Raw genomic sequence first — 25,885 nt, forward strand, 5'->3', positions numbered from 1 at the left:
TACACTCCTTCATGATAACATGTATAGCTTAGTAGCATAGTGGTTAAGATGTTGGCCTTCTGATCAGAAGGTTGTGAGTTCAAATCCCAGGTCTTGAGCAAGGCCCTTAACCTTCAAGTGCTCAGTTGTATAAAAATGAGATGAAAAATGGCACCTGCCAAATGGCGAAATGCAAAATAAATCCAAGAATGGATTTAGGTGTTAACTTGGCCTCCAAATCCATGGACAAACAGCCATAGAGTCTCCACCTTCCAACTTGCAACATTCAGAGGTCTTGAGTTCATGCCTAGATGAGTCAGAGCTGTTTTGGCAGTGATATTAGGCAGGTATCTTTAATGTTAGGGCTGATTATTGAACTTATACTGAATATTTTTGAGACATTAATCAAAATTTTTGATGCCACTGCAGTTTCAGTTACGAAACATTGACCTTTGATAGAACCGTCAGCTCAAATGGGATAAAAACTTGACATCAGTGGCTCACAATCTGGTCAACCTGCAACAAATATTGGTAAATAATTCAATTGTTAAATTTTCTTCACCTAAATCCAAGTTCTGTTGCATGTACAGCAGAAATAGAATAATTTCTAACTGACAGGCTGCTAACGAACTGCTATAAATGATGGTGATGCAGCTGCTGCCGTTTTGTCACTTGTGCATTCTGGACATGCGTGACCTCACGGTGTGACACAGATTGTTTGGACTTCATGCCAACATTGCTGTGAGAGGATTAGGTGAAGTAATTAAGCCTGTTAGCCATGACTGATTTTCAGAGCGTGCAGGAATGAGTTTTTTAACCTCTAGACATCTAGACATGTGGCTAGAAAGACTCCTAGTGTTTATATGTACGAGACACACAGGTGCTCTTTGAAGTACCATAGAGATTGTTCTTTCAACACCATGAACCCTGTGAATTTTTCACCTGAATCATTGGGTATGTTCACTAGAGAGCCCAGATGAGGAGAAATGATAGGAATGGCGGAACGCTTGTTTAAAGGCCAGACAAATACAGGCAACCAGGACTCAGGAGCCACACAGTACCTCCTTTTGCTTGTCACGAGGTACAGCTGGTATTTTGGCAGAAACATTATTTGCCACATTATTCTGTTCCTGAATAAGTGTTCAGAACTTAGAACTGTATATCAGATGATCTGCTGTTTGCCTTAATGACTAATTAATACGGTTATCTGAATACATAGTGTGTAAGTGCATAAGTATTCACCCCCTTTGAACTTTCCCACATGTTGTAGAAAGACTGGAATTGAAATGCACTAAATGGGAAGAAATAAAATATTTTCTGTAGGGCCGGAAATAAAATAAAAAACTTATTCTGTTCCAGAACAAAAGTGTTGCAGAGATTATTTGCACCAAGGCTTAACATTGCAGTGAGAAAAAGTTCAAAGGTAGTTTGTTGTCACATATAAAATTCACTTTGAATTACTTTATGTCCTTATACCTTACATCAACATTTGGTTTTTAAAGTGTATAATCCTCTCAAATGATACCCCAATAGACATCATTGTGGAGTGTGAAATGAAGGTGACGAATCTTACATAAATTAATAAGTTAAAGCTTCAGTGTGCTCAAAAGACACATTATTACAAACCATGGAAAATATGGGTAAAAACGGAATAGTGGAATCCCTTCGAGGGACATCTTTATGTATCCATTTATATAGATAATGTATCCAGGGCCGAAATGTCGTGTTTAAGCCCTCGGCAAAAAAGGCTGAAAGTCTTTGGCTAAAATTTGAGCTGTGGTGCTCTTTTATCTTGAGCAAAAGTATGTAAGAAGTATGAAAAAAGGATGAAAGGAATGATTGGGAAGAAAGGGAATGAAAAGGAAGGACGGAACAGACGGCAGAGAGAAAGAAAATGAAGGACGGAATGGAAACAAAGAAAAAGAAGGAAAGAGCAAGGCGAAAGAAAGAGAAGGAATGAAGGAGGGAGTAGAACGAGAAAAAGTAAGGAAGGGAGGAAAAGAAAGGAAGCGTGGAATGAACTGAAGGAAAGAACGGAAGGGATGGAAAAACAGACAGAAGGAAGGAACGGATGGAATTAAAGAAGGAACTTAAGTAAGGAAGGGACAGAAGGAAAGGAATGGACAGAAGGAATTAAAGGAAGGAAGAATTGGACAGAAGAAAGGAAGGAAGAAATGGACAGAAGCAATAGCAAAAAGGAAGGAAGGAATGGACAGAAGGAAGGAAGGATTGGAAGGAAGGAAGGAATTGATAAAAGGAATAGAAAAAAGGAAGGAAGGAATGGACAGAAGGGAAGGAAGGAATTGAAAAAATGAAGGAAAGAAAGGACAGAAGGAATAGAAGGAAGGAAAGAAAGGAACAGGATGAAAGAAAGAAAGGAAAGAATCTGAGATCTGTTTGTGTCAGACACCGAGAGGTTTCTCCATGCTATAAGAGCGTAGACCTGGAGTGAAACATCTCTCTAAACAGGATGAACGGTTTAGAACAACAATAACCCGAGCTGAAGCTCAGTGTGAAGAACCCTGTTGAGAAATAGTAACCCAGTCAGTAGCTGAGTATTTTACAAAAAGAATATATGTACAAGTGGCATTTATAGATAAATGATGCATGTATCTGTCAGTTTTATTCCTGCAGCACATAGACCAGTGTTTCTCTTCAACATAAGAAGCCATGATCCCTCACATCTACAGTAACAAGACGAGCCCAAATAATAAATGACTCCCAGAATGTCTGGTGAGAGCTTTTTTGAAACCCTGCCAGATGTTGGGACTGTATAAATATCAAACTTCCTTTATTGGTATTTGAGATCGGGGAGAAATCGTTTACAGCAACGCAATGCGGATCGTTTCTGCTAACCGGCAGGTTGAACCCCTGATCTGTACATAATTAATGGATAGATCACAGTAAGAACAAACAAATAAAAAAGATCGACTTGTTATGAGAAGCACCATATTTTTCGGATCCTCTCAGATGATTCTGCTGCTGTAGCTTTAGCTGAGTCTTTTTTTTTCTCAGAAGATCATGCTGGTTTGGTTCCTTGTGTTCTTGCGTGCCGTTCCAGTCGGACTTCTGACAACCCCATGCAATCATGTTTCTTTCTGATTTGGAGAGATGAGCTGGAATTCAGAGTATGAGCACATTGTTAAAGCTTTGTCTTCACATCGAGATACGTGATTGCTCATGATTGGTGAAGGACTTGAGGCACCTGTCCAGTTCATTAGTATTCCTGTGGGGTTTTATTTTTTGCTGGTTATAAAGCTTACATGGAGCATCTTTGATGATGATGATGATTTTCAATACACTTTCACTCCAAGTTTGAAAAAATGCTTATATACAAGAATAAATCTGACTGCTTAGTTCAAGTATTTGATTTGGGTTAATGCTATTTTTATGATAAGATTTGTGTTGCTGTTATGCTTTGAGAACATTTTGCCAGCATGGGTTCAGGTCTACTTGTCCTCTTAGAAGGGAAAATCCTTCCCAAAGAAATTCCTCTATACTTTAAGGAAATCTAAATGGTCCCAGTCTGTCCTGATGGGGAAATCGCTCAGGGCAATTTTGGCCTGATGCATTAGATCATTGGTGAAAACACCATCTGTGTGAATAACCGTGTTCATCCCTCCAGTACAGATCCAGACATATGTAAAATCAATGCCAGAGTAACACCAAAGCTCTTTTGGTGGATTGTTTTATTGCTGTTTACTTTCTACCCCTTTCTGAATGCCAGACTGAAATTAACTAGTAAAACGAACAAAATTCAATTAATGACCAAGTTAAATATCTACCATTTATATAACTTTACTATAAACCTGTGATTTGCTATAGAGTTGTAACTGCTGGGTTCTTCCATGTTCCATTCATACAGAGCTGTTGCTAAACATCGGTTTGTCTTATCAGTGAAGCCATGTTCAGGATTTAATATCTCTGGATATATTTTTTCCATATACATGAAATTTGGCAGACATAAAGACAAACTTGTTTGGTATCTGTATTAATGCTCAAAAGGCCAATTGTTTTCTTATCAGCTCCTGAAAATAGCAAAATCAGCCAGGAGTGCACAGGATTAGAGCTTTCTACTGTATATTGCACTAATATCAGCACACACAAAAGTCGCACTGTTCTACCAATAAACAATATTTTTTTTATATATTTATATATATATTTTTATTTTGAACCTGTGAAAAATGTTATTTTTTTTGCATGTTTGTCACACTTTAATGTTTCAGATCATCAAACAACTGTAAATATTATAATTTAAATACAAGTAAACACAACATGCACTTTTTAAATGAAGGTTTTTATTATTAGGGGAAAACAAAATCCAAACCCACATGGCCCTGTGAGGAATTAAAAATCCTGAAGGACGATGTGCGGCCATCTGTTCGTGACCTCAAGCTGAAGTAAACTTGGGTTCTGCAGCAGGACAATGATCCAAAACACACCAGCAAGTCCACCTCTGAACGGCTGAAGAAAAACAAAATGAAGACTTTGGAGTGGTCTAGTCAAAGTCCTGACCTGAATCCTATTGAAATGCTGTGGCATGTTCATGCAGTTCATGTTTGAAAACCCTCCAATGTGGCTGAATTACAACAATTCTGCAAAGATGAGTAGACCAAAATTCCTCCACAGCGCTGTAACAGACTCATCGCAAGTTATCGCAACCGCTTGTTGCAGTTCTTGCTGCTAAGGGTGGCCCTAACAGTTATTAGCTTTAGGAGGCAAACACTTTTTCACACAGGGCCATGTAGGTTTGGATTTTGTTTTCCCTTAATAAGAAAAACCTTCATTTAAAAACTGCACGTTGTGTTTACTTCTCTTATCTTCGACTAATATTTAAATTCGTTTGATGATCTGAAACATTAAAGTGCAAAAAAACAAAAAAATCAGGAAGGGTGCCAACACTTTTTCACACCATCATATATCATTCTGTTTGTTTTTATTGTAACTATTTTTTATTCTATTTTTTCTTTGACACAGACAGATGAAAAGCATTTCCCAGTGGCTTATACAGGCTGCTTTTCTAGACACACATGCTGAGCGTTTCAGATTTTTCTTGACCTACTATATTTCATTGACTTTCTATTCAAATCTGAGGTCTGAACAATAGAATAGTATACATTATTGTCATCGCACGGCTTCACGACGTGTACAAAATGCGCAAAATAGGGTAAGTGCAACGTGAGCAGATATGTACATGAAATAAAAGAGAAGAATTAAGGAATTCTTAACTTGGCACGAATCCAGATATTCAGATATTGACAAAGTTACTGTCGGTTTACGCTGTATTTATGCGGCACAATGGTGAAGTTATCTCAATAGTAGAATCCTGGCTGAAATATCTGGGTGAAATGTGTGTATGGGGTTTTCAATAAATATTCCACAACTACAAAAAGAACGAACAAAATCAGAGAAGGGCACAGTGGCTTAATGGTTAGCACGTTCGCCTCACACCTCCAGGGTTGGGGGTTCAATTCCCGCCTCCACCTTGTGTGTATGGAGTTTGCATGTTCTCCCCGTGCCTCGGGGGTTTCCTCCGGGTACTCCAGTTTCCTCCCCAGTCCAAAGACATGCATGGTAGGCTGATTGGCATCTCTGGAAAAACTGTCCGTAGTGTGTGATTGCGTGAGTGAATGAGAGTGTGTGTGTGCCCTGCGATGGGTTGGCACTCCGTCCAGGGTGTATCCTGCCTTGATGCCCGATGACGCCTGAGATAGGCACAGGCTCCCCGTGACCCGAGGTAGTTCGGAAAAGCGGTAGAAGATGAATGAACGAACAAAATCGGAGAAAGGCTTTAGCTGTGATTTTAATGAATTGAATCACCTTTGGATTTGAGAATTTGCAAAGCAACATTATTACTATTGTGCCGGACAAAACTTCGGCGCGTAACTTTTCCCGCAGCTTTTGTCCTAGACCCATGAATGAGGTGTCAAATTGACCGGCTCATTGAGGAGAGGTGTGCTATGACTTTTCTAAGCGATCCGAGTACCGGTACTTCCGGTACCGGGTCTCAAAGTTGCCTTTTTCCCCATAGACTCCCATTATAAATTTTGGAGGTTTATAACTCGGCAAGCTTTCGAACTATCTACACCAAACTCAGCCAGCTCCTTTAGGGTGATACTCTGAACAAAGTTTTAAATTGGTGTACCGACTGGCCTTCCGGTTGTGCCGCAGCCCCACCCACAATATATGCAAAATCAAAAAACTTTTTACAACATGGACATGTGACATATCAAAACACTCACAACAATGAGGGGAACTTCCTCACGTGTATTTTGATGACGTCACGTGATGTCACGTGTAGCCCCGCCCCCAAAATAAGAAATCAAAAAGTTAAAACAACATGGACATATCATATATAAAAACACTCAGCCCGATGAGGGGAACTTACCATGTGCAAGCACCATTCACATTTTCTTCAGGAAATGTACATTCTAGTTATATATATATTATTTTATCTTCCAAGAGAATGTTTCTTTTAGGGTTTATTACTTGTACATTTATGGAGAAAATAATAAATTTGTATAATAAATGTAGAATATATTTTCCCCATGTTATTTCAGTAGCATTCTTTTTTTTTCCGATAAAACCTCCACATTCTCCACAACAAGCTTTCCTCCGTCTGTCCCAAGCACCCAGAGTGTCGTTGGCAGCTATTTTTCATCAATCAGCTCATTAATTTTTTTCGGGCTTAATTTCTCCTGGCTGTTGCACATTTGTCATCAGCCGAGTGTCTGGTGTTCAGTATCATCTCAACTCTAGTAGATGCGTGTTTGTCGCCAGAGATGAACGATTCTGTCCGATGCAGTTTGTTACATCCGAGCCAGAGGTCGCATGAGTCAAGCTATTGGAGGACCTAATGAATGGGGAATAAATAGGTTTTTTGCGTCACCTTTACTGTCGACCAGAACCTGATTAGAAACAGCAGACCAATTCCCAACCATCATGTTCCTGTAGTCCTGTTCTATTATTATTATTATTTTTCTTAATAGATATTACATTTTCACATTAAGGTAATTGTCTAACCATATGTTTGATTTATGATCGAATGGAATTTCTTTTTTTTTTTTTTTTTTTGGTCACTTCCTGATGCACGGCTTCATGAAAGACATTCTCCATATTTTTTTTTTTACTTCGAAAATCATGCCTATATCTTTTCCAGAATAAATTATTCTGCCTTTTTCTACTCCTCTAGTGGCTTGTGTTTTCCTATCTCGGTAATCATTTCTCCTTATCGGAATAATATGCAGTTTGCGATGTAGCCCTTGCATGCTGTATGTTTATTGGCCAGCACGGAAGAATGACGGCAAGTTATTTAAAAGAATCCCTTTTGCAAGGCATTGTGGCTTGCTTGTATTTCAGTTTCAGTCGTGGCTCAATTCCAACGAGTTCTTCAAATGAATCGGTCACTCGACATGGATGAAGTCTGTGGTCTGTGGATAAGCCGTTTAATCGTACGGTTTGGATGCGACACGGCATCAGTGTTAGATATGCTTATCAAGTAACGCTGCCGGTGGACGCCTGTAGTAATTATCATCAATTTGCAAATCACTGAGACTGGAGTGTCTTCATGATGGTTGTCTCTGATTTGAATACAAACTGACTCACCGTTTTACTGACCAACACGACTGGACAGAAGAGAAATGCTTGCTCATTAAGGATAGATTTCATTTTTAATATCATTCATTTATGTCCTGATTGAATATATTCCAGTAAAGCCACTTGTAACAATACCTGTTGTTAAAAGCACTATAGGAATACAATTAAACTGAATTCTGTAAAGGTGTAGATATATGAACTTTATAAAGGGTTACATTCTCAAATCTGATTGGACAGAAAGTGTTTGTTATTTTACTATTCGCGGCTCCGTCTGTATTTCCGGCTGTAACATGATCGATATGTTCCTCTTTCTAATACATTCTTGTTGCTATAGGAACATTTCAGACACACAGACTTGTACATAATTTAATAAGACTAATACTAGACAAATTAAACTTCTGGTTTAACAAAGTCATTCTTCTAATCATTAATGTAGTGATTTACATTTAGTGTAGGACCGAAAGCACTTTGTACAACATTGTTTTGCAGTTTCCCAAAACAGGAAAGTCTTCAGGAGGGAATCCTTCGACTCGGCCGAGCTGTAAGCAGAAGATTGTAGTCCAGATCATGTGCTTATAAGAAAATGATGCTTTACGTCATGCTGCATCACACCCGTGAGAGAGAGAGAACTAAATTATATAAACGGATTAAAAAAATAGGAAATTGATTAATAAAACCGGAGTTCCCAACAAAGACTGGAAAAAATAATATTTTCTACTGTAACTAATGTTCTATTACATTACATGTAATATTCAGTTTCACATTTCTTTTTATTTCCATTCATTCTTATTTTTAATTTGTCACGGCCCGGGTTTGATTCCCAGGCATGGCGCTAATAAAGCCACCGAAGAGTTAACACTCAGTGGCGCTCCCAAGCCTGGATAAAAATGAGAGGGTTGCGTCAGGAAGGGGATCCGGAGTAAAACCTTTGCCAAATCTAATATGTGGACCATGTGATCCGCTGTGGAGACCCCGAACAGGGAGCAGCCGGGAAAAGCATCACTCAATCTATCATACGCAAAAGTTGTACACCTGTTTACGTGGAAAAGCACAAAATCTGCAATCTAAAAGTGTAAAATCACGATACTACAAAGTCTCGCAATTTTATCTTGAATTCGTCTGAGCAAGCATCTTGTGAGTTTTGAAAATTGGGCATTCAAAGTACCAAAAGATTTAATTCTCTAGACGATTATCAGATCGCCAGCAATACAAACAACCCGAATCTTTCCAACGTTGAATCCTGATTCCTCTAAACTTTCTCCATTAAAGGTAGCGTCTGTCTTTCAGAGGGCGAAAGACACACAAGTTCTTTCTCCACTCAGCTACAGCACTTTTTGTTTTATGACCGGGTCGTCACACTGATCTCCTCCAATTATTAGTCCAATCCCAGCTTTATTTTATGGTCGGTTTGTCTCCTTTATGATGGCCCATCCGTCACTCTGAACTGTGGAAGGTATGCCAAAGAGGGAACACTAGAACACTCTATAATCTTATATTTAGTGTCCGTAGAACTTGATCACGAGGCAGCGGTTATCCTGACCAGGAATCCGGGGAAAGGAAAAGGGGGGAAAAAAAATAAATAAAAAATCTACTGCCGTGTCAGTAAGAAATGCGGTCTGATTAAAAATCGGACGGGGAAAAGAAGGGCAGCTAGGAATTCCGCCGTGGCCGTTCCGGCTTATTAATCTTCACCCAGTAGACGTTAGATATGCATGTTGGATTGCTTTTAACTCTCAGAGCTGTCTGTTGGCTTTGAAAAGCTAGTCTGTGAGTTGGATTAAAGGAGGATGAATGGCCTTAACCTACCTCTCTATGAGATAAGCCTTCCATTCCTACTGTAGACTTTTAAAAACCTACTCGTCAGCACTTTCTCTAAGCCTATATTATATTGGCTCGGGGCACAATGACCGAGCATCAAAGTTCTTGGCAAAAGTATTATCATCTCTAAATAATTAGATCTGTCGAGTCATTAATTTGGGGAACGGCTTGGAACAGAAATGTGCGATGCAGAGCAAGACTCATATTTATTGTCCTTAGCATCAGATGGTTCATCGCTCTTAGTCTTCCAAGGTGATACAAAACAGGTCTTTCCCTTCATCCTGTCTCTGTAACCACATACTGTACAAAGAGGGTGGGCTGAGCATCGTAGAAGAATGCTCCAGAATTCCTGGCAATCTTAAGATCTTCTTACCGTATACCGTAATTCACATGGGAGTGGAAAAGCTCACATGGAAAAGCTCCTGACTGTGGACCATTGCTGCTTTAGGGATTTTTTTTTTTTTTAAAGCTGGTGGTTCAAAGGCTCTTGTGAAGATTCATGACTTTATACATTCTCTCTGACTGCTGCCTGTGCCAGGAGGTTACGCCAGATCTTTCAACATAATAACGAGCACCAACCGACATCCCTATCAGCACAAAAACGACTGTGGGAAAACAAAAACCTTTAAAAGTTCTACAATCCTGTGGTTTGAATCGAAGGAGACGGTTCGACACGAGACGTAGATTTGGTTTGAACTTTGAGCGGTTGATGTCTGAACTGGTGTGTCATCGGTATAGAAATGATCTTGTATAAATTTATAACAAAATGATCTGACCCTGCACAATGAAGTGGTGTCTGAATGAGTGCTTTCTTTTTAATGGTCATGCCTATGTAATTTCCTGTATCGGCTCCACCTTTTCCCTTTCCGTCATGTGATCGTATGGGAGAAATAGGATTCATTTAGGATTGCTTTTAATAATCTTATTTCATCCTTAAATGATCTACCACTAATGTATTATTATTTTCATTGTAATTGTTTTATTAAATTAGTCACACCAGGCTTTGCGACCGTATCGTTTACATATGGTTTTTAAAATTCTTATACAAATTATTAACCAAAAATCAGCTTTGTTATATCTGCAGTGTCAATACATCATTTCCTTCTGCTTATCTATCTTTCTGTCTGTCTACCCACCCATCCATTTATCCATTCATTCTTTCATCCATCCATCCATCTATCCGTTTAATCTAGAGCACATTAATTAAAGGCATACACTTACGACAGTGGAGAAGCAGCGGAAACTAGAGGGTAGAGGACGAGTCGTCCTCCGTTTTCAGGATGTTCACACTGGATCTGTCGATTTTGTTGAAGCTTCACGTCAACTCAGAGTAATATCAAATAAAATAAAGCTGGGCCTTCTGTTTACAAAAGGCAGCACAAAGGGACGTCCGACGCGAACAGCCTTGGTGCTGATGATGATAATACCGACAACTATTAAAATAAAATGTAGTTATTCGAAACACTAGGCTGTTTTTTTTTGCTATCCTTTTATGTTTATATATAATCTTACACCCCATTCTGTCTTTCCTTATGTATCTTCCAGCTGTGGGAAATTTCCTCCGGAGAGATGCTTCTGTCAGTCCTCTTTGACGTCAGCATCATGTCCGTGACCCTAGATCCCTGTGAGTACTTCCTGTTCTGTGGAGGAAGTGATGGGAATGTCTTTCAGGTGTCCCTCTGTAACACGGTGAGTGCACGAGTTGTATCATTTGACTCCAATTTAAATCCGACTTAAATCTATAGGATCGATTTGACATGAACGGTGTAAAGGGGATCGATCAAAGTGACCCAAAATCAGGAAGCATTACAGATGAAACCAAACCTTGAAAACTTGCCCAGGGTTTAAAGGAACAGCTTTAAAAGCTTTTAAGGCCTAAAGGATGAGCACACACTCATCCGCTACTCTCACACCTCACTTTACATACTAGTAGGTTCTAATTTAACTCAATTTAAATAAACATAGAAAGTAATACTGATCGTAAAAGTAATAGTAGTGACTATAATTAGATCAGGTCAGATGGAGAGATGACGGTTTCTGTGCTCATTAGTCGCACATTAATCAGTCCTTCAGGAATATTTTTTTTCCTTGCTTTTTTCTTTTATTATTATTATTTGTCCTTTAAACTCCTACCAGTGAGGACGCACATGTAATTACCTTTCGGCGAGAGCCGTGCTCATGTTTGGTACATCTGAATTGAAGACGGTTCAGACTGAATGCGTGTTGTGATGTCTCACAATACGTCTCGGCCCAAATCTACAGAAAATCAGCGTTCGTTTTGGGTAATTTATCCTGAAGCAACTGGAACAGAGGTCTACATTTGTAGTGTAGCTGCAGTTTAAACTCGCAAGAAATCCTTTTAGAATAAACACTGAATGAAACGTTGGTGCAAAATCAGATTCTCTTCTGGTTTAAATTATATACTGACTTGAGATTCAGAAGCACCACTTCCAGTGAAGTGACTTGTCTTCCGAGTCGCACTTGAATCACACAGCAGGATCGACTTTACGTCACACTTGAAGTTCCAGCCGACACTTTCTCGTAATTTCCACTTGTTTTGTTTCGCTAGTACACGAGAGACTGTGCTTTTATATCAGGTGGCGTGAAGAAGCCTTAACCCCAGTAGAGGACTCCTACCTCTCTGCATTTCTGTGTTAGTTTTATATATCAGCACACATGTGTTTTTGATCTTCTACTAAAATGTTATACAGCAATTCTTAACAATAGTTTCGTCCCTGTTTCAAAAACTGAAACTTATGAATGAATAAACTCCTCAGAGTAAAGTCTCTAAAGTCTCAGAAACAACCAAAACTCTGTAAATATTCTCCTAACAAAAACAACATGATTGTTTTTAAAAATTTTCATATTTCATCGCTGATGCTAAGTTCAGACGTACAGACGCTCGCGGCGACAAATCGACCAGAGATCATTCATTTTCAATGAGAACTTGAGGCGAGATGAGCGACAATGAGGTGTGGGCGTGTCCAGAACTTTAAGCCAATATGAAGCGACTCCGATTGGTGGTTGCTGTAGCGAGTCGGAACGCATGCTAACATTCCACCACCCACTGAAAAATGTTGTTACCATGGCAACCCATAGAATGAACACCTACTTGAGACTTCATGGTACAGCAACTGGAGACTCGTACTAATTTGTGACTGGCGTGACTGTGATTACCTATTAGTCACTACAGCGTATGGTCATTTCTTCACAAATCCACATTTGTCCTCCGACCTTGTGTGAACCTGCAGGTCCTGCAAGTAAACTATTGCTATTTTTATTCAAAAGGAATTTTAGTTGAATCAGTGGAGGGGTTCATTAGCACACAGGCCCTTTGTGTCTTCCTTTAAGTCTGAGTCACTGATGGCAGGTTCATCTTTTTTGAAAGTGTGTGTCTCTTCCCCCCCCCCTTATTTATTTTTTTGTATTTTCTGACGTGTGAAGGTTAGGAGCAGAAAATCTTTACATTGTTCTGAAGAGGAAGGAATGACAGAGAGAGTCTTGGCTGCGAAGAGTCGGTTCTTATGCGCCTTCACCTCAATCCACCTTTCCACAGGAAAACAGCATCAAAGGGAATTTTGTGTTAAATCACTGAAAGCGTTCAGGTCCATACTCGGGTTTATGATATTGGAAGCTTAGAGTCTTTTTCATGTCTGTTTGGATGAGGCCTGTGCTGGAATTCAAGACTCAGGGATAAGATGATCACAATTTAGAGTAGACTTTCAACCCCCAAAAACATCTAAAGATTTACCAAAGGCTGCTTCTGGATATATTCCAGTCTCTCTGACACTGTTTATACCTGGTATTAATCTCTCTCAGGAATTTGTGATTTCATGAACCCTTCAATACTCTGGGTTTTTCAAAAATAGCGCAGATTTTATGCAGTTTTGGGCCGAGATTGAAAGCACGCTGACTCTCACACGTGAACCTCGCTGGAGGTTAAAACATCCTGGATGATCTGATATTCTAGTTTAATAGCATCTTCATTGTGCTTAGCAAATATTGTGATTGCTCTCGAATCAGCTGAGCTGCTCTTATCTGGGGCATTGTGTCTGATTTGCGAAAGGCAAATATTATTCATGACCTTTACAGATAGCATTCGTTCATCTTAAGTAAAGGAGGTAGGAAAGAAGAAAGGAAAAAAGAAGCGGGGAAAGGAAGAAGAAGAAGCATATTTTTTCACATATTACAGCACAATAAAATTTCCCAGCTTTGGAGGTTGGGGACAGAGCTCAGGGTTAGCCATGATACAGCACCTCTGGAGTAGGGAGTGGTGAGGGCCTTGCTCAGGGGCCCAACAGTGACAGCTTGGTGCTGCTGGGGCTTGAACCCCGATCCCCTGAACAAAAAGGAGGGAGGAAGAAAGGGAGGCAGAGCGGGAGGCAGAGCGGGAGGCAGGGAGGGAGGCAGGGATGGAGGCAGAGCGGGAGGCAGGGATGGAGGCAGAGCGGGAGGCAGGGATGGAGGCAGAGAGTGAGGCAGGGAAGAAAGAATGAAGTTAATAAAGACTTGAAGGCTATGATGGTTTTACTGGTAGAGACACATTGTTAATGTTACTCTCAGTGTACACAAATAAATATTGTATTAGAAATATTATATTTTGTTTGTTTTTTAATGCAGCTCGGATGCACCATCATGTGCTGTCGTTAAATATGTGAACGGAACAGCCACGCTAAAAAGTCTTATTACACTAAAAACTCCTGGCTTTTCTGTAAGGGATTTGGATCCAGGACAAAAAACAAATGTGGTGCATAAAGCAAAGCACTTGTAAACCCAACAAACTGAATCTAAAATAGAATACGAATCCTAAAGTTTAACATTTAAATGTATCCCTAAAGAGAAAACTAGAAAAGAGGTGCTGAGGAAAATCTCCCTGAGATGTTACGAGGAAGAAACTGTGAGAGGAACCAGACACAAAGGGAACCGAATCCTCACCCGAGTTCCACCAGATAGTGTGAATATACATCATTTCCCTTCTAAAACTGTACTATATGGTCAAGCGTATAGTATAATAATATAGTCTAGTTTATTTCAGTGTGGTCATCAATGCAAGTGCACAAACATTTGTCCATATATGAGCTATGCAGTTGTTAGGTGTAAAATATCATGTTATATACAGTACGTATAGTTTACATAATTATATCAAGTTTCTCATCAAAACATGATTTCATTTCTTAAACTTAATTTAATCAAGCTTCTAATTACAAGATTAAATGAGTGTGCTAATATCATTAACCAGTTCCCTTTCGGTTCTTTCTGGTCAAACAAAACAATGCAGTTTCACCAGAAATGAGATTCCTGAAAAATTCACAGAACCAGAGGATAGTCAAGGAGATTGTGTATTGTGCACAAAAAGAGTCAAGGCAATTCATAGTCTAAGCATGCAAAAGACATACTTGAGACTATATAGATCGTCCCCAAGGGTAGGGGAAAGAGCATGAAAACAGGAGCAAAGGCGAAAACATTGACTCAGAAAACAGATAGTGTAGAAATGAACGAGCAAAATCAAGTCGTGTACAGAAAACATCCCAAGATCACGAATAAACAGGTCATAAATGATTAAATCACTGCAACATAATCAGGGGAAAATAAGAAAAAATCCCACAATGGCACAGCAAATACTACTTATTTGTGTGCATGTGTGTTTTGATCTCCTGGAAGAAGGCTTGTTCTGATGCGTATACTGAGAGATTAAGAGATGGAGTTTTTGCCTAGGGATATGGCTATATAACCTAATAGTAAAGGTGTTGGACTTCATATCCCAGGTTCACCAAGTTGTCACTGCTGGGCTTCTGAGCAAGACTCTTAAACCTCAATTGCTCAGCTGTATAAAATAAGATAAAAATGTAAGAGGATAAGGGCATCTGCCAAATGCTGTAAATGTAAAACTGTGTCATGTATGTGTGTGTGTGTGTGTGTATGTGTGTGTGTGTATATATATATATATATATATATATATATATATATATATATACACATATATACACGTGTATATACTGTATATACCCAGAGTTTGGCAGAAAAACATAAAAACGCTGGTGTTAGGGACTAACTACACGCGCGCACACACACCCAACCAACCCCCACAAAATGAACAGAAGACGATTAACCTTCCGAAAAGACAAAACCCACATAAGTAGCACAACATAAGTGGCCTTCACACCCTTACTAGAAGACAGCAATAATTACAGACATACAGAGTTATTATATGAATGAAATCTTTAAACAATGTCTTTAACATACTTTTCTGTGTTAGGGATAAATTTATGCTTCCTCCAGTTTAGCAAAATTTGTAAAAGTCTTCCATTTCCACATGATGTATAGAATGAATCCGGTTATAAAAAATGAAACACTTTGATTGATTTCTACTAATTACTTGAATTTTATATCCTAGCTCGACCAGAACGGCTGCTGCAAACCTTCATATACGAATAGAAAATAAATGACTTTTGGCTGTCTATAGCGTAATCCATGCCTTTGAACGCCACTTGTCATGTTTAATTGAGAATCCTTGAGCAAGTCATTAAAGTGGTGTAATGATTTGAGTCAGCAGCAGTTTAGTAATCTGGACCGCCCACATATCTGCAGCGACTTTTTTCCTCCCGAATTGATGCAATTACGTCAATTGATCAAACCGTTTAGAAGATGCTCAGGGCCAAAATACACACTTTACTAAGCTAATGGATGTTGAAGCGAGAATCACGTTTGCTTTGTACCTGGATTGTGAGCTAATTTGCTTAGAGCCTGTTTTCAGAGCCTGTAACATTTGTCTTGCTTATATAATAAACGTTTCTCGTTTTCTCTCTTTCTTCCTTTCTTTCTTTTCATACCGACAGGCTGTGAGCCGGGATAAGACCTTCCAGTCAGATGGTGAAGGCAATCAGGTGTTCAAAGGCCACAGGTACAGTGATAATCACTTTCAGCTCTCATACGGTCCAGGCTGGAGGGAGAAGGGGAAATCTGCCTTTTAAATAGCGACCGGATTGCACTTTCACTCCCTTTGAAGTTCTTGTGAACGCGTCTTACCAAACTTTGTATTTGGATATTTTTTCCCCCCGTTTTGTCATCCCCAATTTCCCCCTGCTCCTTTGTTGCTTGACAGCTGCCAACTTGTGATAGTGATGCCTAAGGCTGAGAACACTGATATGCATTGCTGATGTGCTCTAGGTGTGTTTCCTGGTGATTTATTTATTTATTTATTTATTTATTTATTTATTTTTAAAAAAGAAAAAATCTTACCGCTGCTAGTCGTGACCCGTATAGAAAAAAGTATGTAAATAAATATGGTCCATCCAAGATTATTTCTAGGTGTCTAAAGCGTGGGGTTTTCATTGAATGTTCAATCAAAATGTACATTTATTCATTCAGTTTTAATTAAAGTGAATTTTTTGTTAACAAATGAGCAAAAACAAGGAATGAGGACATTTAGTGCTGCCATACAAGATTTTTAATTGAGTGCTAGAGCAGCAAGGTGGTTAGAGTAGAGGTGTAAGTGCAGATTTATTTTTCATTTTTTAAGGTCTGGACAAATTAGGGGTTAGTTAAGTCTCGGAAGAGGTGAAGACAAGGTGAGCATCAAGACCTTGAATTTGATGCAAAGCCAGTGGAGGGAGACGAGGTGTGACGTGGGTCCTTTTGGGGAATAAATTTCACCAAATTTTAAATGGCAGCTAAAAAGTTTTCACACATTACTCTTAGCGAAAGCATTATGTGTCGGATCCCCTGGCGGTTTATAGCATTGTTCACCGTTGCCGGGTGATGGCACAACCCCTGGGGTTTCAAACCATCCACAGGCAAACATCATGCTCTCAAAAAACTCAAGAAAGTCTGAACTGAACAGCAGCTGGATCGTTTGTGGTTTGCAGCAAGCTGCAGCGAAACTTCCTGTATCTGCCTTGGTCCACTTATGCTAGCATGCCGAGGCATTGCTGGTGTCGACTATAGTCAACGGTGGCTTGAGGAGGAGCATGGTGCATGAAATGGGAGAACTCCAAGATAGTGTCTCATATCCTGGATACTTGAGACTAAATGTCCTGGAATCTATTGTATACCCCTGCTTGATCAGGAAGGGATGGATGATGTAGAAGATGGAGAGAGAAGAGATGATCTTTTGATTAATCTGCGCTTTCAGGCTCTATCGTTTTTTGGTGCTCTGTAATGCGCACACACAAAAAAACAAAATCAAATAGAAAACCCGGCAACACACCGTTCGGCTCAATTTCAGCTTAGTTCCGGACACAGCGGATACAGTTTGTTTTGTCTCTATCTGGCAGCATAACCGAGGGGGAAAATAAAGCAAATAAATTGGCTTCCTTACCATTTTCCATGCCCCTCTCACTCAGAGTTGGTACTTGACCTTGCCCCTGCTGCCATGGTGTGTTTTTTGGCAACTTTTTCAAATACTCCGATCATAGAGCAATGAAGCACTCTTAAAGATGAGGTCTTAGCTAATAACTGCCACACTATTGCAAGCCAGAGATCAAGGGCAGTTATGCCTTCAGTAGTCCTCTGCAGTTGGCTTTTGAAGCAGGAATAGGTCAATATCCATATTTGCCTGGCAAGTGCCATCTTGGTGCTGTCAACTGAAGCAAGCATAGTGTTTTGCATAGGCAGATAATATGATCATGTTCTTTCCCACTCGAGTGGGGAAAAATTGTACATGCCTCCTAAATTGCAAATTTTGTGTTGTGTGCAGGAACCTAGTGACGTGCCTGTCTGTGTCCATGGACGGTACGCTGCTGCTGTCAGGCTCGCATGACGAGACTGTCAGGATGTGGGACATTCAGAGCAAGCAGTGTATCCGCTGCATCAACCACAAAGGTGAGTTCCACCCACTCCTCCAGCATAGCAGCATCCTCTCGCTCTCTTCTTCTTCTGCATTTTAAATCACACTCTAAACTTGTTCTCATAAACATTTGTCACTGCTTGGTCACGTTTCTAGCACTTGCCAGATAACTCTCATGCCATGCACTCTTGGTACAATATCACAGACCACCGTTTGAGCTTCTCGGTATTCCCTGTGTTTGTAGCCATCGTTCGGTGGAGTAGGATTCTCTGGATAGCTTTTGTGTGACTTGGCAAAAAATGTCAATCCTTGTATGTGTTTATCAGCTGCCGTCTGTGGAATATTCTACAAAAAGAATACAACAATCCTGATTTACCCTGAAAACCATATGTAGGATGTGGTTTTGGAGAAACTGGGATTTTGCATATGAGGTGATTTTCACACCAGGCACATTTGTTACAGTCCGAATCAGTGTGTGATTGGTTCCTGTGGCCCTGCAGCGTTGGTCTGGTTTCAGAATCCTGATGCATCATCTTACATCACAAACGCACACAGCAATACTGACACACTGACCAATTTTTTTTTTTTGCTATTTCTAATATAATTTACATAATTGCTATTATGTAAAATAAGGCTTCTCACCTCTTCTACTGTATGTCCATAACGTTCCCTTGCGACTCCTGGTATCTGTATGTTGTGGAAACTAACGTTCACGGGATCTGTACTTACTGTACACCATCTCGGGTTTGGTAGCATGTTACGATTTCTGGTCCTCATGACAGCTTAGAACTTACCAGTTGTTTATGTGAAACATGCTCTGTTTCAGACTAGACATGCCGGTGTCAAATTGCCATTAGTGATCAAATTTCCCAAAAATATCTACACAATATTCTGGATTTTACTTTTCAAACCATTTTCAGTGTTTTCTTATCTAAAACAAAACAAATGAACGGGCTGTACTTTTATCCTTAAGCATTTTCGAAAAGTAAACAGAAAGTGCTAATTTCCTTTTCCAGGCCTAGAATTCTAAATTCTATATTAGTTTTAGGAAAAGTCATATTGTTTTTAATTAGCTATATTATCATCATCACTCTTAAATGAACTCCTTTTGGTTTAGCGTTCTGAAGAGAAGCAGCACTTGCAGGATTTGGATTAAAGAACAGATGCCAACTATGCCGATGATTTCAATTTGTATCGCAAATGTCGTGTTTATTAACACACCGAAAAAGGAAATTTCTATATGGTAAGAACATAGGTTTTTAGGTAAGAGGTGCAGGTGCTTTGCAAACGAAAAAATATTTTACTGCTAATCCAGTGGCATCTAGTTTTGTGTTTTCTTGCATTCTGAATAGAGCATCAACAAATTTCTTGTGAATAATTAGGACTGAAAATATCAAAGTTCTGGCTGTACCAGCCAACATCTTTCTCCCTGCGCTTTACCGTCTGCTGGTTTGGAGCCCTGATAGGCTGCTTAACATGCTGCTGATTTAGGTCATGCTGACTTGCAGCCAATATGTTGAAAGCATTTTTACATTTATTTCAATGCTGCCAAGTCTTGTTAAAATAGTTAAATTGCAGCACCTCAACTAAAGGGTAGTTTAGAATTCCTTCTTTAACTGTCAAGTTTTTTTCCGAACTGAAATTCTGGCAGACGGAGAAGCAGCAGGTCGGTACTAAGGTACAGTAGAGGGTTTTTTCCCTTCTTCTCTTTTACTTTGTACATTTTGAAGCAGCAGTTAACACCGTCATCCTGAAAAGATCAGTGCCTATGAACTCTCTGGTATATCTTAGCTTTCATGACATGTACAGTGAGGGGAAATACGTATTCACACACTGTTGTGTTTGTTATTTAATATACTTCCACAGCACATATCCACTTCTAATATGCTCACATATGCTCACGTCTTTTGACTTTAAACACAAATATTATACCTTCCTTTTTCCGTACTCTTCTTCCCATCATTTTAGTTGTCTCATCTGGCCATAGGATGATGATGTAGAGCTGTATGGATTGTTGTGGATGTTTTTGGAAAACTATAATCTGGTATTCCTGGTTTTAAAGCCTTACCAAAAGTTTACATATTGTGTTACAGCCTCTGTATTGACTCTGGTGAAGCCTTTGGTCTGTATTGACTCTGGTGAAGTCTCTTGGTCTGTATTGACTCTGGTGAAGTCTCTTGGTCTGTATTGACTCTGGTGAAGTCTCTTGGTCTGTATTGACTCTGGTGAAGCCTCTTGGTCTGTATTGACTCTGGTGAAGTCTCTTGGTCTGTATTGACTCTGGTGAAGCCTCTTGGTCTGTATTGACTCTGGTGAAGCCTCTTGGTCTGTATTGACTCTGGTGAAGTCTCTTGGTCTGTATTGACTCTGGTGAAGTCTCTTGGTCTGTATTGACTCTGGTGAAGTCTCTTGGTCTGTATTGACTCTGGTGAAGCCTCTTGGTCTGTATTGACTCTGGTGAAGTCTCTTGGTCTGTATTGACTCTGGTGAAGACTCTTGGTCTGTACTCACTCTTGGACTGTGTTCACGCTGGTGAAGTCTCTTGGTCTGTGTTCACACTTGGTCTGTATTGTGTCTGGTGAAGTTTCTTGTTCTGTATTCACTCTGGTGAAGACTCTTGGTCTGCGTTCACTCTTGGTCTGTATTCACTCTTGGTCTGTATTCACTCCTGTAAAAGCCTCTTGGTCTGTATTCATTCTGGTGAAGACTCTTCGTCTGTATTCATTCTTGTAAAAACTTCTTGGTCTGTATTCATTCTGGTGAAGACTCTTGTTGTGTATTAATTTGGTGAAGACTCTTGGTCTGTACTCACTTTTGGTCTGGCCAGAGGTCTATTTACCATCAAACATTTTTTTTGTCAGTGGTCTTCCAGACTTTCTTTCTTTCTTTCTTTCTTTTCTTTCTTTTTTTTTTTTTTTTTTTAAGTGCACTACATAATTGATTTTTCTACAACAAATGTGGATATATTTTATATTTCATTAGCAGGGACATCTGTTCAAGCTTTATATTGAAAGCAACATATTCCAAATACCTTACATGAATTCTATTTTAGATAATTCTGCTCAGAAGTGTAATAATGAGGAAATAACACTTGCCCGGTCTTGGACTTGTCCAGTTACTTTTGACTTCTTAAAACCAGGTGACCAGATATAAATAATGCTGTAATTCTTACACCATTTACCTGATCTGCACTGCATTATTTAAAGTAAATTCAACCTTGGTGACCATCATTATTGGTGTCCTTTGGAGTGACAGGTACACAATGAACTGGACAGAGAAGGAGTATGAAGAGGCTTTGCCGTCTCTTTGTACAGGTCACTCAACACTGTAGTACCTTCAGTAATTAAACAAGCACCACAAGCTTTATGTGTTTTAGTTAATATCCTACATTTTGCTTGCCGTTCATCCCCCTAAGTCTTCACAATCCCTCTAAATCTCAAACTGCTGTTCAGCCTCGTTGCCTCCGTTCATTGTTGACAATAATTTGACACGTACCATTTTCTTTCACTATACAGTTTTTTTAGCTCCTCTTACAGAGCTCCTTTCTTTAACACAGAAACCTTGAACTGCTTGTGAATGGAGAAATGCGTTCTAAAAATCGTTTCGATTTGAGTGTTTATTCAACACTTTCATCCAAAGCATTTGATCTTGAAGGCAATTAATCCCACTTTCACGCTTATTCCCCTAGATGCTGATGATCCCTGCCCTCACTCCCTTTTATCTATTTTCATTAAGGTCTGCAGCAATGCACATATGTAGCTAAGCAGTAAGCAAGACCCAAACAAATCTCGCTGTTAAACAGGCATTTTAAAAAAACTAAAATGACTCTTGGAGCTCAACGTGTGGTGGTGTTGGAGACTATATGGATGGTTAACACAGCTACCTTTCAATCAGCCACTTTTTATGGATCGTCACTGACGGGAAAGCATGATTGATTTTCTAGTTACCGAAAACAAGCTGGAGTGCTAAAGGTTAGCAAGCTTGGTGATTCAAAAAGAAGGCACCATTCATTAAAAACACCGTTCACGCTCAGCACGAGTGAACTCTGTCAGAAGCGGCTGGCCGCGTTGTCGAAACTTGTCTTAATTACACAGCTGATTGCTATCTCGACTAGGCAGCTTCAATCAAATCCCTCCTCTTGGATTGCCTTAAAGCTGGAAATCAAAGACTATGTCCAAATTCTCATATTGTCCAGCATATTGTATCATGAGTATTGTGAGTATTCTGTTTGTACAGAATTGCATTGTGGGATTGCATGAGTGCACGGAATACTCTCCACTGCTTTCAGACATAACCACAAAAGGCTAAGAGCCCAAATATCTGACCGTATAATAGGATGTGATATCAGACATGGAGACAGTCAGACACTTAATTAAGTAGTCAGACCAGTTCTTATTTCATCCTGTCTTGATCTCCGCTCCTCAGATTGGAGTTGTCGTATCTGATAGCGAGTACATTCCGGTAGGAGTCTTTGCTAGCTGTCGAAGAAAGTTTTCAATCCTGCGGCTCGTAGAGTTTTCTGTTTTGATTTGAAGTCTTGACTTTTTTTTATTTTTAAGTTTTTTTTAAATTGCCTGATCACTTTCGCAGCATCCTCTGTGATTTACACTAATACTGCAAACAATCCTAAGGTCATATTTCCAGTCATTGGAGTGATCAGACCTGTTTCCCAGCAGGGTGTCAGGGTAGATACAAGTGTGAGCAAAAATAACAGCATCACGAACAAAGATACTGTAGCTTTCAGCACAGATGGCTTCTCCATGCTCCAGAGTCTAGTAACTGTCGTTTTCTCCCATTTCACTCTAGTGTTTTTTTTCTCATCTTAGAAAGATATCTTTGGAAAACCTTGAGCATTGTGTGTAACGTGAGTTGCCTGTGAAATAATAAAAGAAAAAATCAGCAGGTTACCACTGGCTTTAGACATTTCATTGATTTTTTTATTTTCTTTCTTGCTTATTTTTGTTCTTTAGAGTTTTTAGAAAACATTTCAATTGCTCTTTTGCTAGAAAATGCTTCATAGATTTGTTAATTATCTTGCTAAAGGTTAGCTTATTAAACCTGTATTAAATAATAATGGAAGAAATAAATGTCATTTCCTAACCGCTAATTGGCATTGAAAGACAAACACATTTCTGAAATGGTGTTGTGTTCAAGTTAGGAAACCATTTTTTTTTAAACTAAACCTCCGTATAGAGCAGCATCGACAACCCGGACCTCCATATTACAGATAATGTGGAATTGATAATAGACATCATAGAGCACAAAGCGCAATAATGTTCATGAGGTCTATGAAAGGGTATCATCAACTGGGAAGAAAACACAACAGAAAGCTCAAAATGTGAAGGTATTCCTGAGGCACATCAAGAAACTTTGCATCAGGCAAATTTAGCAGATTTTCAGGCATTTAGCAGATACGGTTTACATATAGACGATATGACCAATGGTTTGTTGACATCAACATCAAACGCATATGTGCTTTTCTAACAGTCCAGATTTAGTCCCGTTTTGGTTTATTATAACCTCCACTATTCTGAGAAGGCTTTCCACAATCGCTTTAGTATGATCAGGTCTGATGCAGGGTAGGAGGTCTGGAGTGCCGTCAGGGTTTCATCCCAAAGGTGTTGAGACAGAAGTCTTTGTGCACAGGGGCTTTGTCGTGCTGGAACAGGTTTGGGCCTCTTCATTCCGGTGTAAAGTAAGTTCTAATGCTACACAACACAAAGACATTATATACAAGTGTGTGCCTCCAAATCAGTGGCACATATATGCCCGATAGTCAGGTGTCTACAAACATTTGGCCATATAGTGTTGGGTCAGAGTCCAAGAGTACTGACAAAGTTTGAACCCTGTTGGAGAGGAGATGCTGCATCCAGCATTTTGTTTTTCATTTGAAGTCAGCCAGAGCTCCTGTTTGTCTTTTTTCATGTCCTCCTTGGGGATGGTGGGTCAAGTGGACATGTGATGGTAGCATTATCTGCTTGAGCCTTGCTTCTGCATGATCCAAAATGCAACTACCCCTTGCGGATTTAAGTGGTAAACCAGGAAAATCCCACCCCATAGAGACTCCTCAGGTAGTGTGTAGCTAGCAAGCTACTACACAGCAGTCTGTCCATGCTTGACCAGCATCTGTCTGGAACTTGACTCTATCTATTTTAGTAATTGTAGAGTCATGATGAATCACAGTCTTCATCTGGGTCCATATCACCAGGCAGTCTAGCATTTCTTAATTTCACAGGCAGGTTGTATTAAATCCAGAAAGAAAGCTGGTATTTGCAGACAATCTGCTTCTATACCAGGCTCTGGCCAGGCGATTTTCTACACTTCACTCCGTAAGCCCCGGCAGATTAAAGAAGCTTGCTCCAATATATTACGGCTGTGGTGATGTAGTGTTGTGTAGACTTATTGCCGATCTGAAAGCCGTTATGAAAAATACAATGCAAATCAGTTTTGCTTGAAGCTGCATCTGATCAATGTAGTCTTTGGAAGCCATGCGATTGTGCAAGTTCTTTTGCCACCATTAGCTACATGCGTAGCTTTTATGTTCACCCCACTGTCCCTGTGGGAGTTTCCTGTGGCAGGACGCTGTATCTGCAGTGTGCTGGAACTCTCTCTCTCCATCTCGCCCTCTCTCTCCATCTCGCCCTCTATCCATCCCTCTCGCCCCCCACTTCCTCCGCCTCTTCTCTCTTTTGCCCCCTCTTGCTCCCACCTTCTCTTTCTCCTGCTCATGTCCTCTTATTCTATATTTCTCTTTCTTTTGTCATCTATCCCTCCCTTTTTCTCTTGCTACCCCTCTCTTTCTTCCTCCCTCTCCATCTCTCCTTCTCTCTTAACGTCATGATTCTGTGACCCTACCTGGCATTGTGCACAGTTTATAAATGTGTGTTGCAGTTGGAGTGGAACAGACCATTAGTGTAATTCCAGCAGTAGGAGCCAGCATGCAATGAATCAATAGTTGTAACTGAGTGAGAGATAATTAGCCGGACCAATAGCACACAACAAGGAATAAATACACTGGGCTACTCGAGCAACACGCAGTCTGAGATTTCAACAGATGATGGGTTTATTGTTCGTTTAACGCTTAAATCCACTAATAAAGGTAAAGTGTCAATTTTTGATTGAAGCTATCACATTTGCCTTGTGTTTTGTTTGAGGGGGTACGTTTTACAGACATTTTAAATGAGAAAAGAACGTTGACCCAGTCTTGGGCTCCCAGCGCCCACCTTTTATTTCCCTATCTTTATTTATGAGCTGTTCAGATGTTAAGATGGAAATTTACATTTCCATTACATTTACTCATTTGGCAGATGCGCATTTTGGGAGCGAGCTAGAATGCAGTCCAAGCACAGAGACGAGCCATCGAGTGTTGAGGCTTAAAGGTGAAATTCTGGCACAAACTTCCAGACTCCAGTACAGTGGAGGGCTTTTCACACGTGAAATAGTTCCCTTGGTGACAGAATCCTGGGTTATCGTGTTTGACGTTTCACACTGCTCAGACATTCTAACAGTGCATTGTTTTGTAACCCTTGGTAACAAAGAGTACTAACCCTGCTTTTAAAGTGCAAGTGTGAAAAACTCCTCTACCCGGGATTAGCACCAATACTCTTTTTCTTTCTCCCTCTCTCTCACCCTCTTTCTCTCGCACTCTATCGCTCCCTCTCCCACCTCCTTATTTCTCTCCATCTATTCCTCCCTCTGTTACTCTTG

General features: G+C 39.8%; 1 protein-coding gene across 1 annotated transcript in view; it reads left to right on the forward strand.

Annotated features, from left to right (window-relative positions):
- The window catches only part of wdr18 (WD repeat domain 18), a 75,702-nt gene that overhangs the window by 28,988 nt on the left and 20,829 nt on the right, over positions 1-25,885 (forward strand). The window contains exons 5-7 of the mRNA XM_060878727.1: positions 10,939-11,082; positions 16,230-16,294; positions 18,089-18,213. Of these exons, the coding sequence (XP_060734710.1) occupies positions 10,939-11,082; positions 16,230-16,294; positions 18,089-18,213 (334 nt within the window). The remainder of the gene's footprint in view (positions 1-10,938; positions 11,083-16,229; positions 16,295-18,088; positions 18,214-25,885) is intronic.

This window comes from Tachysurus vachellii, chromosome 1 (genome assembly GCF_030014155.1).
Source record: "Tachysurus vachellii isolate PV-2020 chromosome 1, HZAU_Pvac_v1, whole genome shotgun sequence".
In the NCBI taxonomy this organism is placed as follows: Eukaryota; Metazoa; Chordata; class Actinopteri; order Siluriformes; family Bagridae; genus Tachysurus; species Tachysurus vachellii.